The sequence below is a fragment of the Salvelinus sp. IW2-2015 genome, linkage group LG30 (genome assembly GCF_002910315.2).
Source record: "Salvelinus sp. IW2-2015 linkage group LG30, ASM291031v2, whole genome shotgun sequence".
In the NCBI taxonomy this organism is placed as follows: domain Eukaryota; kingdom Metazoa; phylum Chordata; class Actinopteri; order Salmoniformes; family Salmonidae; genus Salvelinus; species Salvelinus sp. IW2-2015.
In genome coordinates, this window is record NC_036869.1 from 17,241,244 (window position 1) to 17,261,110 (window position 19,867).

The 19,867-nt window shown below is 41.9% G+C and overlaps 1 protein-coding gene across 3 annotated transcripts in view; it reads left to right on the forward strand.

Moving 5' to 3' along the window:
• LOC111955050 (collagen alpha-1(XIV) chain-like) overlaps positions 1 to 19,867 on the forward strand; it is a 97,749-nt gene that overhangs the window by 30,064 nt on the left and 47,818 nt on the right. For all 3 annotated transcript variants that reach the window (XM_023975092.2, XM_070435989.1, XM_070435990.1), the window contains 11 exons: positions 1,567 to 1,712; positions 3,638 to 3,767; positions 8,887 to 9,026; positions 9,377 to 9,503; positions 9,885 to 10,024; positions 10,574 to 10,706; positions 11,071 to 11,139; positions 11,540 to 11,682; positions 14,538 to 14,667; positions 16,223 to 16,345; positions 18,311 to 18,460. In XM_023975092.2, coding sequence (XP_023830860.1) covers positions 1,567 to 1,712; positions 3,638 to 3,767; positions 8,887 to 9,026; positions 9,377 to 9,503; positions 9,885 to 10,024; positions 10,574 to 10,706; positions 11,071 to 11,139; positions 11,540 to 11,682; positions 14,538 to 14,667; positions 16,223 to 16,345; positions 18,311 to 18,460 — 1,431 coding nt within the window. The remainder of the gene's footprint in view (positions 1 to 1,566; positions 1,713 to 3,637; positions 3,768 to 8,886; positions 9,027 to 9,376; positions 9,504 to 9,884; positions 10,025 to 10,573; positions 10,707 to 11,070; positions 11,140 to 11,539; positions 11,683 to 14,537; positions 14,668 to 16,222; positions 16,346 to 18,310; positions 18,461 to 19,867) is intronic.

Below are 19,867 nucleotides of genomic sequence, written 5' to 3' on the forward strand. Positions count from 1 at the left end.
AGGGGTTAAAGGGGGTGGTGAGTAACCTACCGCTGTCAYACTGACATACAGATGGAGGGAGAAGAAAGACAATTTACGCCATCCAGTGATGCTGTAAATGCTCTCACTTTTGGAGCGCTTAAGTATCCCTTATTGCATTTAGGCCTATATTTATGTATTTCTATAGACCGGTAATTTAAAGGAGGGGATGTGGCCACTCTCGGCCAAACAGGTTCATGGAAATGGAGATTACTTTGCTGTGTGAATTATGAGTTATGCCTGTTGATTTAATTGTTTACAATTTTACTTTTGTTTCTCCATTTACCATGTTACAAAACTGGGTAGCAAACKTACTCTCTTAGAAAAAAGGGTTCCAAAAGGGTTCTTTAGCTGTCCCCATAGGAGAACCCTTTGAAAAACACTTTTTGGTTTCAGGTAGAACCCTTTTGGGTTCCATGTAGAACGCTCTGTGAAAGGGTTCTTCATGGAACCCAAAAGGGTTCTACCTGAAACCAGAAGGGTTATGCATGGAACCAAAAGGGTTATGCCTGGAACCAAAAGGGCTATACCTGGAACCAAAAAGGTTATACCTGGAACCAAAAAGGTTATACCTGGAACCAAAAAGGTTATACCTGGAACCAAAAGGGTTATACCTGGAACCAAAAAGGGTTTTTCAAAGGGTTCTCCTATGGGGACAGCTGAAGAACCATTTTAGGTTCTGGATAGCACCTTATTTATAAACTCTGGCCAATCAAGGGAAGCTAGGACATACTAACAAGTCTGTAACCTTTGAGTCGAGGTAAGCGAACAGGGTGTTTTATGTCTTTGTCCCTAGTGGAGACAGCATAGCCTACTCACCAGGGTCCAGGGAGAGCTCAGTTGGGACTCTGTAGTCGGCCAGCCCAAGCAGGTTATTATGTTCAAATGGTGACAAAGATAATAGTTTACAAAAAGAAAAACAAAAAGGCATGCCAAACTAAGGAAAAGGATTCAGACACAAATGGTAAAACCCTGCCTGGTCAGGAGGCCACTCTCAATCAGCYTCTCAGCTAGGTAATCACTCCCACCTGTGAGCAATCACTCCCTACCGGCACTCCAAGCACCTGGCAAGGCTGCTGCTGGGATGTGAAGAGGGAAAATGGACRGCTAACTGTGTCCTAACCTCCTCCCTACCTCTAACCCCTGATTAGACAGAACAGGGCTGGAGCAAAAACCTGCATATGCAGTAGGTAAACATTTCATTGTTAGTCTGCACCTGTTGTTTACAAAGCATGTGATGAATAAAATGTGATTTTATTTGAGCTCTCCATGAGGAGGATTTGCTAACCCTAGTCTACTGGTTTAAGTCATGTCCTAGTCTTAACCCTGCGTGAACTGTGTGTGACCTCTGTGTGACCCATWGAAATAAAATTACTAGAACAGGCTAAAGCCCCTCTGACCTCAGCAATTTGACTGCACCCTCATGGGTACACTCAATTTGACTGATATGGAATTGTAATCCTGAACGTTGACTTGAATGTTGTTGCCTGTTCTAGTAATTCTATGGTGTGACCCATGTATGACCTATGTGACCCTTGTGTGTTACAGTGGCCCTGCCCATGGTGAACAACCTGGAGCTGTTTGACATCACCCACAACACCATGAGGGCCCGCTGGAGGGTCGCAGAGGGGGCTTCTGGCTACATGATCCTCTATGCCCCACTGACCGAGGGAAACGACGCCGATGAGAAGGAGGTGAAAAAAAGGAGACAGAAGGGAGGATAGAGAAAGGAGGATGAGAAAATGAGAGGGAAGAGGAATGAGATGGTAAAATAAAGACAGTGGGGAGGAGAAAAGACTGTCAAAAATAAAAGGAGAGAAGACAGATGGAGAGAGAAGAGGATGTAAGAAATAGAGTGGTTACATTTAAATACAGAGGAAAGTAAAGAAGTAGTAAGAGAGGGAATTTAGACTCAAAGCAAGGAAATATTTAGAATACACTCTAACTCAGTGGTCACCAACCTTTTCTCAGTCAAAATGCAAGCCGAGATTTACCGCTCCAATTATTTTTTTTACATTACTTAAAAAACGTAACCCTATGCAACATTAACCAACTAAAAACAGTTTTGTAGGAATGAGGTTTGTGCAGTAGACTATAGGCCCAATACATTATCACTGCATATTGACTATACTTGAATTGCCCTGCCAATGTTGTTCTTCTCAGACATTTGGAAATTATCTAAAATAAATTGTAGGTATATGATCACACTGGTAATAGATAATGTGTTGTATTYCTTGTGAGGCACAGCTTAGTGAGCATAATAATGTGTTTTTTTATTTACTGGACTGATGGCCTGCATCTGATGGTCAGTCTGAGGGGAGGGAGCAGCGGCGAGGCTGCCTCTCACCCGACTCACCATCCCTCCTCACTCCCTCCCTCCGCTGAGAAAAAAGAGGACACAGTCTTCGTGATGGCCAAACTTAAGTCGCACTGCATTATTTCTGCCTCATGCACCAATTCATGGTGTTCCTCCTATGACCAGAGAAGTGAAATATTCCTCGATATGAAAAAATACACAAGCCGCTAATAATAACAACGCAAGTTTATGGAAACACCTTGCTGTACTTATTGATTGCAGCTGCAGTGCTGGTTGTAGCATGAGTGGAAGTAGCAGGCGTGCATTTTATGGCTTATAAAACTGTTGAACAAACTGTTGACAGTGCTGAATAACAACTTAATCATGAACTTAGTCATAAAGACAGCAAGTCTCTAGTCATGATTTTAAAAGTTTAGAAATCTCACATGATCAACATCGCTGTGCATTCGATGCTTCTTTTTACAGTCTATGGTGCAAGGAAACTGTGCAGACACAGTGATCTGAGCTATCTGATTGGCCAGGTGTAGGCCTATAGGTGCACTTGCTTTACTCTCTGGGCTGCCAGGTAGGCGGAGTTCTACCTTCAGACACATGAAATGGTTCATAACCTTTTTCTCTTGCTAGGGCTGCTGAATCAAGTGCACCTACCACCAACAGCACAAAACAAAGAAAAAAATAGGAACGCAAGGCTTTATCGTTGTTTTTTTTACAGAAATGTTTGGTGATCGACTAGGAATGGCTTGGAGATCGATCAGTTGGTGACCACTACTCTAACTAGTGCAATGGAAAGGGGGGAGGTGAGATGGAGAGAGAAGTTCTGCCACCCAACAAATTCCACCCATCCTGTTAGTGCTCATTAAAAAATAACACTCCAGGCACAGTCATCAGTTCAGGTTCACAGTTTCACTTGCTCAGCCTGTAGGGGCACAACACTTGAATCCTTTTTCAAATAAAGTTACACTGGCTGTTGTCGATCGATTCAGACAGGTTTTAAGTGCATATCTCGGTTGTTTAGTTAAATGCTGCAGCCTCTAGCTAGATTAGCATAAAACAAAAGTAATTCTAGGGCAGAATGCTCCATTCTCTAAAAAGCAGGAAAAGCAGTTATTTCACACTCTTATGTATCACGTCTGGCTGGCTGGCTCGCTGCCACTTTATCTGTCTGTCTGACCGCCTTGCCCTCGTCTGTTTGATGCTTGATTCTGTCTCCATCAACCCCCTGTATATATCTTGCTCCTTTGCAAACTTCTCTGAGTACCTGTCTGTCACCTCGTCTAAGGTCTCTGATGAATGTTTGTACAGGTGAAAGTGGCTGAGACCGTGAACGAAGTGGAACTGGAGAACCTGACCCCAGACACAGAGTACACAGTGACCGTATACGCCATGTWCGGAGAGGAGGCCAGTGACCCTATGACCAGTCAGGAGACCACGRGTGAGTAACCGCCCCATACACTCGTACTCATGCACGTGCATGCACAGATTCACACACGCATGCATAAGCAGGCACACACACACATACACACACATGAGAATTCCAGAAACACTGAGCTACCCGTAAGAAAACAGGTGTGTCGCTTGTAACAACATTAGATAGTGGATAAAGCTGCCGTAATGACCATCGTTATGTTTGGAGGAAAAAAGGGGGACGRTTGCAAGCCGAAGAACACCATTCCAACCGTGAAGCACGGGGGTGGCAGCATCATGTTGTGGGGGTTCTTTGCTGCAGGAGGGACTGGTGCACTTCACAAAATAGATGGCATCATGAGGCAGGAAAATTAGGTGGATATATTGAAGCAACATCTCAAGACATCAGGAAGTTACAGCTTGGTCGCAAATGGGTCTAAAGCTTGGTCCAAATGGACAATGACCCCAAGCATACTTCCAAAGTTGTGGCAAAATGGCTTAAGGACAACAAAGTCAAGGTCTTGGAGTGGCCATCASAAAGACCGGACCTCAATCCCATAGAAGATTTGTGGGCAGAACTGAAAAACCATGTGCGAGCAAGGAGGCCTGCAAACCTGATTCAGTTACACCAGCTCTGTCAGGAGGAATGGGCCAAAATTCACCCAATTTATTGTGGGAAGCTTGTGGAAGGGTACCCAAAATGTTTGACCAAAGTGAAACAATTTCAAGGCAATGCTACCAAATACTAATTGAGTCTATGTAAACTTCTGACCCACTGGGAATGTGATGAAAGAAATAAAAGCTGAAATAGATCATTCTCTGTACTATTATTCTGACATTTCACACTCCTAAAATAAAGTGGTGATCCTAATTGACCTAAGACAGGGAATTTTTACTTGGATTAAATGTCAGGAATTGTGAAAAACTGAGTTTAAATGTATTTGGCTAAGGTGTATGTAAACTTCCGACTTCAACTGTATGTGTCGTTCCACGAAATGAGCGCCTTTTGCGTCCCTTTGGTATTTTAAGTAGAAATTGTGCACCCATATTACATTTTACAAAACTGTTATATATATAAAAAAAAGAAATTGTTGAATTTTTACCCCCTTTTTCGTGGTTTCCAATTGTTAGTAATTACTATCTTGTCTCATCGCTACAACTCCCGTACGGGCTCGGGAGAGACGAAGGTCGAAAGCCATGCGTCCTCCGAAACACAACCCAACCAAGCTGCACTGCTTCACAAAACAGCGCGCATCCAACCCGGAAGCCAGCCGCACCAATGTGTCGGAGGAAACACCGTGCACCTGGCAACCTTGGTTAGCGCGTACTGCACCTGGCCCGCCACAGGAGTCGCTGGTGCGCGATGGGACAAGGATATCCCTACCGGCCAAACCCTCCCTAACCCGGACGACGCTAGGCAAATTGTGCGTCGCCCCACAGACCTCCCATTCGCAGCCGGCTGCGACAGAGCCTGGGCGCGAACCCAGAATCTCTGGTGGCACAGCTAGCGCTGCGATGCAGTGCCCTAGACCACTGCACCACCCGGGAGGCCCACAAAACTGTTATATTAAATGAAGTGTCCTTTAATATAGACCACATGGAGAATTCAATCAATCAGATTTTTTTATATGAWTAAAGACTTGCTAAAGTGCCAATATTCAGCATTCTGACATGTCCCTCCATGCACCCTCTGTCACTTCTAGGAAGATGTAAACCCACTTAACACCAGAAATCCTCCACGTTTTCACCATTGTAAAGCCCTAGATATTTTGTTGATTTGACAAAGTCATTTCTGAAGACTATTATTTATTTAATGTGATTAGTGATTCATTTACGTGTGCCCTTCATTTCAACCCTGTTACGTGAACTGAAGTCTCGTTTTAATATTGTGAAACTATTCCTTAATTTTGTGTGTTAAAGGAGGTGAGCTGGATCTATTGTTTTTGTCAATTATTTTGTGTTTTGTGGTGGAAAACAGCCYGTCGAGCATAACACATCAACCCTAGATAGACTGGCAAGAAATGTTTTAACAATTTCATTTGTTTTGTAAAACTTACATTCAATTGCCACTCCCTGTTTCACACATCAAGTTTCCATTCRACCTGTCACAATAGGATTMAAGATGAAATTGTCAACCTTGTTACGGTCAACCCAGTTACATTATTTGGCACTTAATAGGCACTTACTATAGTCATTTTTTGTATGTAACCTCTTGAGATGGGAAAACATGTTTTTTATTAAGTTGAACATGTGCTCTTTATGACAGAATGTTAAAATATAGTAAAATCAAACGTTTTTTTTGGACCAAGTTATACTTCTCAAAAGGCACGGAATTGGTGGAACGACCCATACAGAGACTTAAAAACAGTTTAGAAAGTAGTTGTCCTTACACGTTTTGTCTGTTTTAAGGCTGCAGGATAGTGCCTTAAAGAGATAGTTCACTCAAAATAAAACMTTGTTGGATGTGGTGTAGATCCAGCCTATATGTCTCAATCCTAATAGAATGGGAAAGATAAACACTGTCTTAAACACTGTTAGAATTGAGGTACGTAACATGATCTAAATAACATATTGTGTATTCTCAACTCATRTCAACATKWGTCCTATGTCCCACTGTTCAGCAGCCTGATGGAATGAAACTTGCCTTGCTCCTATTCTTACTGAACAGTGGGGACCCTTAATCTCCTTCCAGAGGACAGCACCTCGAAACATTGGGCAAGATTGTTGGTGGGGTCCTCTCTGATGCGCTTGGCATTGGCCCTTGCACATTTATCGTAGAGGCCCTGAAGCCCCTTGCACTGCAGCCCGCAGAGCTTGGAACCCAGGTTCATAGTCTTCCTGGGGACACCTTTATGAGCCACTGACAGCCCTCTGTACCAGACCAGGAACAGAAAGTCAGCACACTCTCTATATGACAAGTGTAGTAGTTGGAGAGTTTCCGGGTGTTGACATTTCAGTTGTCTCAGTCTGRGCAGGAGTTGTTGCCACTTTTTATTGATGTTCTGGGTGTTGGCATTAAACGAGAGTGTGCTGTCCATGATGATTCRCAGCCARTGGGGAAAAACTGGTTGAATCAACGTTGTTTCCACGTCATTTCAACCCAATAATGCAATGTGATGACGTTGAATCAACGTGGAAAACTGATTGGATTTGAGAAAAGTCATCAACGTAAGGGAATTTCATATTTTTTTWATCTAAATCCAATGACATGGTGAAACTTGTTATTGATTTGACGTTGAATTCACACTAGTTGACAATTCAACCAAATGTACATCAAAACTCGACGCTGAACTGACGTCTGTGCCCAGTGGCCAGGTAAACTCCCCACTCTCTCTACCTGTTTAGCACCCAGGACTAGGTGGCTCACTGGGTCTGCCTTCCTCCTGAAATCAATGAGCAATTATTTTGTTTTGTTGATGTTGAGTGTGAGTGTGAGGTAGTTGTTATTGCGCCAGTCATGAACCRTGTTTACTTCTGTTGGGAAATGCAGTCATCTGAGAGGTCGACAAGGGCGCTGTCACCTACATATTTCACTGCCAAGCAGTCCCTGTCGGAGACACTCAGGTCATTGGTGTATATGGAMAATAAGACTGGAGAGATGCTAGTTCCTTGGGTGGAACCGGTAGATGAACACAGAGGAAGGGATGTTGTGTTGTTGAACTTGGCATACTGCCCCCTGTTCAGCAGGAAGACCAGCACCCGCAAGGTAATGCTGGGGTCAATCTATAGGTAGGAGAGAAGGTGAGGCTGCATGCAGTTAAAAGCAGAGTAGAAGTCTAGGAAAAGGATGCACACATAAGAGTGAGCCCTCTCCAGGTGTGTCATGGCACTGTGCAACAACGTCAGGACTGCATCCTCCACTGAACTGCTCTTCCTGTATGCAAACTGCATTGGAATACACTACCGTTCAAAAGTTTGGGGTCACTTAGAAATGTCGTGTTTTTTGAAAGAAAAAACACATTTTTTGTCCATTAAAATAACATCAAATTGATCAGAAATACAGTGTAGACATTGTTAATGTTGTAAATGACTATTGTAGCTGGAAACTGCAGATTTTTTATGGAATATCTACATAGGCGTACAGATGCCCATTATCAGCAACCATCACTCCTGTGTTCCAATGGCACGTTGTTTTAGCTGATCCAAGATTATAATTTTAAAAGGATAATTGATCATTAGAAAACCCTTTTGCAATTATGTTAGCACAGCTGAAAACTGTTGTCCGATTAAAGAAGCAATAAAACTGMCCTTCTTTAGACTAGTTGAGTATCTGGAGCATCAGCATTTGTGGGTTCAGTTACAGGCTCAAAACGGCCAGAAACAAAGAACTTTCTTCTGAAACTCATCAGTCTATTCTTGTTCTGAGAAATMAAGGCTATTCCATGTGAGAAATTGCCAAGAAACTGAAGATCTCGTACAACGCTGTGTACTACTCCCTTCACAGAACAGAGAAAACTGGCTCTAACCAGAATAGAAAGAGGAGTGGGAGGCCCCGGTGCACAACTGAGCAAGAGGACAAGTACATTAGAGTGTCTAGTATGAGAAACAGACGCCTCACAAGTCCTCAACTGGCAGCTTCATTAAATAGTACCACAGTCTCAATGTCAACAGTGAAGAGGTGACTCCGGGATGCTGGCCTTCTAGGATGTTATTTTAATGGACAAAAAAATTGCTTTTCTTTCAAAAACAAGGACATATTTAAGTGACCCCAAACTTTTGAATGGTAGTGTAGATCCTTGCCAAACTTTAAAACCTTTCTCTCCAACTTTATTTCCAATTCCCTCATGAACCCAGTTCACCTTCACTGCATTATTTTCATGCTCCCTGCGTCTWAAACTAAACGCTGACCCTGATTTAAATTAAGGTGAATGAAGCGCAGCAAGAAAATCCAGGGAGTAATTCTAAGCAGGACTTCTAGCCCTACCTAAAGTAAAGCTCCTTGTTAAATTTTAACTTTGCCAGAGAATGTGTTTTGAGCGCAAAAGGCCATTCTTCTGCCCTTTTGTTCCTCGGAGAGGAACTCTCAAACAAAAAGAGTCACGTCATGCACCGGCGGGAGGGTGACTCAGGTTCTTGCGTTTAATTGGAACCGTATTAGGGTTGACCTGTGAGCCGTGTTCCTGTTTTCTGCCCCCCTCTTCTCCCAGTACCCCTGACCCCGGCGCGGAACCTGCGCTTCTCCAACGTCGACCACAGCTCGGCCAGACTCACCTGGGAGGCGACGTCCAAGAAGGCCAACGGTTACCGCATCATGTACGTCAAGACCAATGGAGTGCAGACCAATGAGGTTAGTGCTCACGGCACTTGGCCAATAATGTAGCTGGACTTTAAGCCCATGAATAGATGGGCACATTAACACAATTAATGTGTTAATGTTAATGTCGCAGACTTTCCCCCTAAATAAATAACTTTAAAAAAACAGTTAGCATCTTGCTAACATATAAATCTTATAGAATGTGATATATAATCTGATATATGATTCTGCCTGATGTATAGAAAAGTAGGCATCACTGGAAGGATACTACCTTTATGAGATGCAATAAAGAAATATATTTATATACAGTATATATGTTTTATTGTCACATAGAGGGACTCACACTGAKCGTTAACCCTGACCTCTCTCTTCGGTGGCCGTAGATGGACGTTGGCCGCATCACCACCCTGTTGCTAAGGAACCTGACGTCATTGACCGAGTACACGGTGGCCATCTTTGCTATCTATGACGAGGGCCAGGCAGAGCCCTTGACTGACAGCTTCACCACTAGTAAGACTGCCTCTACCTGTATAAGCAATGCTATTGGCAGCTCTTGGCTTTCAACAACAGCCTTTATAATACAAAAAAGGCCATACATGCTGTGGCTTGTAGAAGGTGCCATAGAAATATAATTACTAAAACGGACGTTACCATTCAATTCAACGTTCCGTGATGGATGGGCATTCTATTTCTCTGGAAAGTGCTACCAAATTATCTAYCTGCATTTGAAGAGGAAACACTGATGTAAGTCATGAACACTTTCTTACATGTGATAAAGTGTATTTAAAAGAGAGTGCTGACTGAATATGACCACTCATATGTGGGATGCCAAAATGATGTGGAACTCCTTCCATTATTTTGAGGCTTCTTAACCCTTTGTGTCTAAACCAGAGACGGTCCCAGAGCCTCTGAACCTGAGGAGCAGTGAAGTCTCCACAGAGAGCTTCAGGGTCACCTGGGAACACTCAGCCCACGACGTGGTCCTTTACAGACTCACATGGACCCCCATCAGAGGAGGAGACACTAAAGAGGTCTGTGTCTGGCTGTCTTATCTAGCTGACTGACTGACTGACTGACTGACTGACTGACTGACTGACTGACTGACTGACTGGCTGGCTGGCTGGCTGGTTGAATGGATGTACAGTTCTCTTTCTGTCTGTTACTGCAATTATGTTTCATTCTGGTGTCTCACATCAGCTAAAGAATCTATGACTGCAATTGAATTGTCTCTGCTAGAAGAGTTTTCAGCTACGTGATTTTTCTCAGGTTATGCATGCTGTATTGGAAGTTGTACGACTCACCTCCCACAATGCTTGGCATACTTTCTATCACATCCCTGAGCAGTTAAAGATTGACCATTTATCAGGCACTCATTGGATATTGACACAAAGCCAGTCATGCTAGATACAAATATGGATTGCTTACTTACCTTCTACAGTATGTGTTTTGAAGTGTTATTTTGAAGCCCTTTTGGTGACTGTAGAATTCCAGTCCGTAAGTGTATTTGGTAGCAGCAGAAATATCTGACGTTGACTCAACTTTACTCTACATTCCCCTCCCTCCCTCCCTCTGTGGTGAAGATGCTAGTGAACGGTAAAATGAATAGCCACCTGCTGACTGGACTGAGGCCCATCACTGAGTACGAGGTCTCTCTGATTGCTGTCTTCAGAAACGAGGAAGAAAGCAACGCCGTGACCCTCACAGAGTCAACAGGTAATTAAAGAAAACTCCACTCCAATCAGGGTTAATTGAACATTGGGGATTGTATTGATTATTGTATTGATTTAGTGTTGCCACTGTGCTACTGCTTGCTCTTTGGGCGCTTTGAMGCGGGTTACGATTAAGCACTTTGTGACTTTCAATGCATTTGTTAAAATCGTGCATGTCCACCACACACAGCTTAGATACATACCCATGTCTTGTATGTTTGCTACAGTGAGACTGGTCTTGAGAAAGACCTTGGTGCTGAAACATTGTCATTAAACAGTCTAAACTATAGGCTCCCCTCTTATTCTTCTTTTGAAGGCTCAATATACACATTTACTTAATTGATCTGACCATTTTGTCTGTTTTTCAGTGGCAAGAACAACGACTACCACAAAAGCTACTACTACCACAACTACCACACAAGCTACCACCAAAGCAGGTAAATTTGATTTTTTCAGTCATGTACTGTAAAGATTTTTATAACGTGATTTTTGTGGGAGCTTTTAATAGTATTTTCCCCCAACTTGTCCTGTTGATTATAATAGTGATGGTAATGACCTCTGTGTTTTTGTTTGCTGTCTCTTTCTGCACTGTTGCATCATTAGTCTAATGATATTGTGTTTATTCAAATGTATGCATCCACCCACACCGTCTGCATAGTAAAGCCACCTGGTGTCTCTCTCCTCGCCCCATTTTCCACCTCCCTTTCTCAACTCATCCTTTTTCAACCTCCCCCTCCCTCCACCCTTACTCTCCCTCACTACCCTCTTTTTCTACCTTCCTCCAACCTCCTGTACCCTCTCTCCCTCCCTCCCTTCCTCCCTCCCTCCTTCACCCAGTTGTGCGTCTGGGTGTGAGGAACCTCCTGCTCAGCGATCACACCACCTTCAGCATGGAGGTGTCCTGGGAGCTGCAGGACCGCAACGTGCGTCAGTACCGCGTCGCCTATGTCACCGCCAGGGGCGATCGTGCCGAGGAGACGGTAAGACGCAAACAAGAAGAATTCCTTTCTTCTCCGTTAGTATGATTTCCAATATCTCCACAGCCTAGCTCTTTACAATGTCAGCCCTTCCTCTAATTCATATTTAAGATAAACAGAGTATGACCCCCCCATGCTTCCTAGTGTCGTGTCTTTGGCTATGCCGGATTAAGTGATATGACATGCTATTCTATAAAATCCTTTCTCTGTAATTAATATTACCTGATTGAGCTAATCATGTAAATGTAATTAACTAGAAAGTCGGGACACCACAAAATAATATTTATAGAGCTGTTATCTTCCAAATAAACTCTTAAAGACCTAGTAATATATTACATCAATAGCAGTCAATATTAATCGTCACCTTATTTCAGTCTCATCTGAAAGTTGTAAATTCTTGGTTATCTTCACGAACCCTGGCTAACAAGTTGAATCAGCAATACAAAATTGGGTTTAATTATGTATTTACTAAATACCTAACTAATCACACAYAATTACATATACACAGAATGAATCATACCTTGATTACCAATTATGTCATAAAGGAAAACGTCCCTGGTGGACGGAGCAGATATGAKAGCGGGTTACACAAAGGAAAGTGGGTTGGGTTTGAGTGAAAGAGCGGGAAGACTGAGGAACAAAGGGAGAAGCTGTGCTATTGTAAATACAATATCCTATGCATTCTAAATTACCGCCCATTTGGAAAAGGAAAATGCAATAAATATTTACTCTGAGTTGCGCTTCAATAGGTTGGTGGTAGATGGAAGGCCGTGTTGCCCAACAGAGTTCTTTGTCCTTTGAAGAATGTCTCTGGTGGTAAATTGYATACGTTGTAGTAACGTCGTTGTGTGGTAGACGGGATACTCTGTCTGTTCTTTCCTAGCCCACGTTTGCAGCTGCTGTTGCTAACTCAACGGCTAGGAGGTATCACTTCTGTAGTGAATAAAAGTTCAAAGTTCATACCATTCGCAACCAAAGCTCACGCTGAGGTTGGCTTCGTTCTGTAGTTATTATCTGAACCCTTCTGACATCGGATCGTCATCCTAATGTACCCGGAACAGAAGGTTACATTTTCGTCAAGGGCTTATATAGTGGAGGGAGAAGGGTGTGTTTCATACTTTATAACCCATGTCTCTTCACAGGGGCGGGCCACTGATTGAGCAGAGCCCTAACCTTATGAAAACCCAATTCTCTCATTTGGAAGCTAAAATTACATTTAATCTTTTCACCAATAATTGTATATTTAAACATTTGAATTGCACAACAATTCCATGTGAATCTGATAACTATAATGTGTAGACTTTCCACTGTACTGTTTGTCATCCTATCATTGATGAGAATGTCTCAGATGACAACCGAACTGACATCATATTCATTAAGTACCAARGCATATGTTCAACTGGTGGGATTACRAAAATATGGTTCATTTCCCCCCACCTTCTGATGTTCCCAGAATCTCTATGTTAACCAAGGGATTTTCAATAATCACATCAGTAAGGTAGCGAGAGGAAAAAAGGGGGGGAGAGGTATTTATGACTGTCATAAACCTACCCCCAGGCCAGCGTCATGACACTAGTATGACCGTCTTATACGGCCACTACAATAAAACCAGCCCCTCGCTCTCCCATTAGCGATAAGCTTACATTGTCTGAATGGATTAGTGTTGTATTGACGCCAGTCATTCAGCCAGTGTCTCTTGAGAACGCACTGCTCTTGGTGACCTTTTTAATGATTAGATATGTATGTATGGGAGAAATTGGGGTTGTATGGTAGTCTTTAAGCGTTTGTGCCAGATGCATAGTGATTTAGTGTTTAATCAGATTCCTTATCTATTGATATCAGAATGTTGTAGTCCGCTTTGTATTTGAAAACTGGTGGTGGGAATGTAGTCGATAAGTAATACTTATCTCTTGTATAAACCTTGCTGGTTTTGTAATGCGGCATCCCAAACCAATGTTACAGCCTCATTGAAAGATAACTATACAATGCAATCATGACTTTCAATGACAAAACACCAATTCATTCCTAGTCCACTGCTAGTAGTACAGGAAAACTGGGAAAAGCCACTGAAGCCTCGCATTTGGTTTCTGAATTCACTGGCAACTTTCAGCACCACAGCCTGAACAGCTCCCATCCGAACACAGGTTATTGAAGGCCAGCCAAGGAATAGGAGCAGTAGAGTGGAACCCACAGCCCTACTTTGTAGTAAAGTCAAGGGGATTGAGAGTTTGCATTCTTCACAGATACTTCATTCCCAACTCGTTTGAACCGGATAAATTATAAATAGTTTGAGGGAGCGACCAAGTTATAATTTCTTTTGGCAACGGCGGTGGCACTGGGACTTGGCTACTTGGGTCACACTCCGTCCTGCGGTCCCCCCCTTCAAAAAAGATAGCTGCTATTTTCATCCAGTTGGCCTGAAATTGATTTATCAAACTCGCCACTTGTCACGGCTGTGGAACTTTTGGGGATGGAGGCGAGGCTAGACGCTCGGAATGCAAACAGGAATGAGAGGAGGAATGGAGAGTGGATGAGAGAGAAACAGAGACAGAGAGAGAGGGAAGAGGAGGAGGAGTGGCTGCAGTCCAGAAATGACAGACATTCTAGGTGATTCTGAAATTAGACAGCCTACKTTACGAATTCACAGTGTTCACATGTTCACAATGACCAAGCAATGACGCACAGACAGGTCTGCTACAAGSCTACCTACTAGTTGTATCTGTTCCTCTGATACAACTCCAGTACATTTAATCACCAGTCACATTGACCCAGCATGTCCCTTCACCGACCTCCACTCCAGACAATACCAGAACCTTGTCGTTCTCATATTGTGATTGGCAACTGTGTGTGTGTTCTAGAAAATGGTCCCKGGTGGTCAGAACAGCCTCCTGCTGCAYCCACTGCTGWCTGACATGGAGTACAAGGTGACGGTCACCCCGGTCTACGCCGACGGAGACGGCCCCGGTGTCAGCCGCATGGGACGCACCTGTAAGTCTGTCTGCATGACCTTCTCTCCATGGTGACACGGACTCTGAGATATACAGTACCAGTCAAAAGTTTGGATACACCTACTCATTCCAGGGTTTTTCTTTATTTTTACTATTTTCTACATTGTAGAATAATAGTGAAGACATCAAAACTATGAAATAACACATATGGAATCATGTAGTAACCAAATAAGTGTTATACAAATCAAAATATTTGAGATTCTTCAAAATAGCCACCCTTTGCTTTGATGACAGCTTTGTACYCTCTTTGCACACTGAGTGTACAAAACATTAAGAACACCTGCTATTTCCATGACATAGACTGACTAAATGAATCCAGGTGAAAGCTATGATCCGTTATTGATGTCACCTGTTAAATCCACTTCAATCAGTGTAGATGAAGGGGAGAAGACAGGTTAAAGAAGGATTTTTAAGCCTTGAGACAMTTGAGACATGGGTTGTGTATGTGTGCCATTCATAGCGTGAATGTGCAAGACAAAAAATGTAAGTGTCTTTGAACGGGGTATGGTAGTAGGTGCCAGGCGCACCGGTTTGAGTGTGTCAAGAACTTAAATGCTGCTGGGTTCTTAACGCTTAACAGTCTCCCATGTGTCAAGAATGGTCCACCACCCAAAGGACATCCAGCCAACTTGACACAACTGTGGGAAGCATTGGAGTCAACATGGCCAGCAGCCCGCCCCCGGTGGTTGTCAGAAGCTGAAAGCACTCACATCATTAACAAACATTTTTGAATGGAATTCACATTTTCATTCTTTATCTTCCTCAAAAGCTTACATGAGTAGTTACTGATTATTTTCCCTGCTCTGAAAAGAACAGTCCTGGACACCAATTTGAAATGTATTGTCCACTTTAAGAATGAAAAATGAGGCAATCCCTCAAACAACATGTCACATTGAATGTGTGTGTGTATATGTATGATTTGTACTGTATGGAACAGGTCTGAGGTCTGGAGAAGTCATGCTAACTCTACTGAATCCAGTTGTAATTCAGTCCAACGCTGTGATTCTGACTCAAAGTTAGTCGTCTTACATTTACATTTAAGTCATTTAGCAGACGCTCTTATCCAGAGCGACTTACAAATTGGAAAGTTCATACATATTCATCCTGGTCCCCCCGTGGGGAATGAACCCACAACCCTGGCGTTGCAAGCGCCATGCTCTACCAACTGAGCCACACGGGACCACAAAAGCCCATCTTAAAGCCCATCAGACATGTATCGTGTTTAATTTAAGAACTCCCCAGTGTGCTTCTCTTTTTAGGACAGGAGACGGCGTGACTCATATGTACGCAGAGTTTCTCATCTACAATTCATAACTGTACTTGATGAAAATGTACCTTATTACTGAGTGAGTTCTGTTCTCTCTCTCTCTGTCCATCGCTCACTCACTCTATACCTCTATCTCTCTCTCTCCCTCTAACTTTCTGTCTGTCTGTCTCTTTTGTTCTTTTTCCATTTAACTCTCTCTATATCTATCTGTCTCATGTCTCAATACTTATTTCCCATCTATCCATCTCTTCTTTCATTCATCCTGCAGTGCCACTGTCTGCTCCTAGGAACCTGAGAGTTTCGGAGGAATGGTACAACCGCTTCCGTATCACCTGGGACACGCCCCCATCCCCCACTATGGGCTATAGGGTCGTCTACAATCCCATCTCTGGTATGTACACACACATTCATGCCCCCCCACACACACACACACACACACAAAGTACTGATTATTTCTAAAGATATCCCATCTTACCCACATAAACCCAACATTATCTATACTGCCTATTAAAAGCATATATTACACAGTCCATCTCTTCCTTTTACTACTACTACTACTACTAATATTACTACTACTACTGCTATTACTACTATTACTACTACTATTACTACTACTATTGCTACTACCACTATTACCACAACCATTACTACTACTATTACTCTACTACTGCTACTATTACTGCTACTACTACTATTGTTACTACTACTACTATTACTATTACTATTACTGCTACTACTACTATTACTACTACTAKTAATAKTATTACTATTAATAGTACTACTATTACTACTACTGCTATTGCTGTTATTACTACTATTATTGCTGCTACTACCGTTGGTCTATTACTACTACTACTATTATTACTACTATCACTACTACTACTACTACTACTACTACTACTACTACTACTACCACTACTACTGTTACTACTACTATCAGTACTCCTTCTACTGTTACTATTACTATTACTACTACTACTATTAGTGTTTTACTACTACTACTACCACCACTAGTACTACTATTACTACTACTACTACTATTACCATCACTACTCCTACTATTACTACTACTATTAATATTACTACTACAACTATTAGTATATTACTACTACTTGTATTACTACTACTGTCACTACTAGTWCTAATACTACTATTACTACTACTATCAGTACTCCTACTAATATTACTACTACTACTACTACTACGATCACRACCACYAGTAATATTACTAATATTACTACTACTATCAGTACTCCTACTACTACTATTACTACCACTACTACTGCTAGTACTACTACTTTTACTAATACCACTATTACTAATATTGCTATTACTACTACTATCACTACTACTACTACTAGTACTACAACTAATAGTACTACTACTATCGGTACTCCTACTACTACTACTATTACAACCAATAATACTATTAATACTACTATTACTATTACTGCTACTAATTTTACTACTACTGCTACAGTATTGCTATTATTACTACTATTGTTACTACTACTACCATTAGTATATTACTACTGCTACTATTATTACTACTATCACTACTAATACTAGTACTACTACTACTATCAGTACTCCTACTACTATTACTATTACTACTAGTACTATTACTACTATTAGTATATTACTACTACTACTATCCCTACTACTATCACTACTACTAATAATACCACTACTAGTACTCCTCCTACTACTATTACTACTACTAGTACTAGTACTACTACTTTTATTACTACTACTATCACTACTACTACTAGTAGTACCACTATTACTACTACTATCAGTACTCCCACTACTACTACTACAACTACTACTACTATTACTAATATTACTGCTACTACTACTGCACACACACAGTGGAAAGTGCATGAATCCTCATTCAATATATTTTGTTAACTACAAAGGATGATCTTCTGGTCCCCCTTCTACGCTTGGGATCCTATTCACATGTGATCTGTCCAATTCATCACCTTCTAAGCACAACATGCTTATTAACAGAGAAATACCTATCATGCTATTGTTAGGATGCCCTCTGGTAGAGGGCAAAACCGCATTGACACAAAACATGTTTAAAACTTTCCACACAATTATGTCTAAAGCTGTTTTCTGACTGACAAGCCACTACACTCYACTCCACTTCACCCTTAATACGATGCAGTATTCATGAAATTCAAGCAATCARGGACAGCTGAAAAAAAATCAATAATGTTTTAAATGCTCCTTAGSCGAGAGTAGCCTACGAGTTCTGCAAGCAGTGTGCGGTAGTATGTGTGGTGGTGAATGTGAGCTGTCTCTCTCTCTCACACATACACACACACACACATACCTCTCTTCTCCATAGGTCCGGGACCTGCTTTGGAGACCTTTGTGGGCGAGGACGTGAACACCATGCTGATCCTGAACCTGATGAGCGGTACTGAGTACGGCGTTAGGGTCATCGCCTCCTACTCTACCGGCTCCAGCGAGACCCTRACCGGCAAGGCCAGGACATGTGAGTATACTAGCCCCAGGTAGAATGGGACTTGAGAATGGATACTTTGCATAATAAACAGTTAATGAATCGATTATTCAACTTATTTAACTCAGCGCCTCCAGGTAGAACGGGWCTCCAGAATGGACACTGTGTATACTGTAACTGCATAATTACTTACCCTCTTCGTGCCTACAGAACATAACAAACCTTTATACTAAACAGTTTAATACTTACTACAAGATTTTTGGTCACATTGATCACTCATCAGAAACAAGACAATTTACATAAAATATAGACATTTTTAGATATTATACCACTTTCGTTAGTCATCATCTTTTTTCCATGCATATGTAAGGTTGAGTTAGACCCCTCTCTACATTTACCCAGAGTGATTAGGGTTCAGTGCCTTGCTTAAGGGCACGTCAACACAATTTTCACCTATTTGGCTCAGGGATTRGAACCAGCAACCTTTCAGTTACTGGGCCAAAGCTCCTAACCTCTAGACCACCTGCCGCCCCTGTAGGTTGACTGGAACTGTCTGAGTCAGTGTGAATTATTGAGTAGCACAGCTTCACTCCATCAGAGATTGAAGACGCCACAATGATATCAAGTGGCCAGGCAGACGTGCCTAATGTAGTACCAGTGTCAGCGACTCAGCACTGTAACAGAGATCATTGTCTTATTAGAGCTGGCAGCTCCCAGATAATCAGATTGTAGGGAGGAGTGGAGACTAGAGACTCGCATTTGTTTGCGTTAAGACTATGGTATCACCTTGTGCATAATAATTAAGCAAAGCACGCTTGGGTAGCGTGTGATTTTGAAGGGCATAGATAGCAATATAGCCATCAGGATAGGGTGTCTCTTGGGTGGAGTTTGATGCCTGACTGACATACAGTGAGCATGTTAATGAACACGGCACTATAATAAGAGAAAATGGGGATGGCTCCAATGTCATGTTCAAGATCTCCTTATAGTTGTGTTGTGAAAGTTAATGAATGGCTATATTTTATGTTATGTAGTATGTAATGCAGTCTACCTTAAACATTATGAATTTATTCATATGCATTGTGAAATTTGCATGRTCCAAGATATGCAGATGAGATTATTTACCAAACAGTTGTGGGTAAATTTGTTTTTGTGACTCTCAGTACAAAACATGGACATAATTTACTCCAAACTCTCCAAAACACTATATCCACCAATTTTTCACATTTGTGTTTTTTCCTCAGAAATMATTGCTTATGGGTACTTTCATGTGTGTGTAAAATATAGATGTTCTCAGATTTTGTATGCATATATTTTAGATGTGTAGTAAAATGTGTTATTTTTGCAAAACGCTATATATCCATTGTTTAGCTGGATGCAATGTTCGTATCCTGTATATTTGACTGTGATATGTAGGTATGCTATATATGTATGCTATTG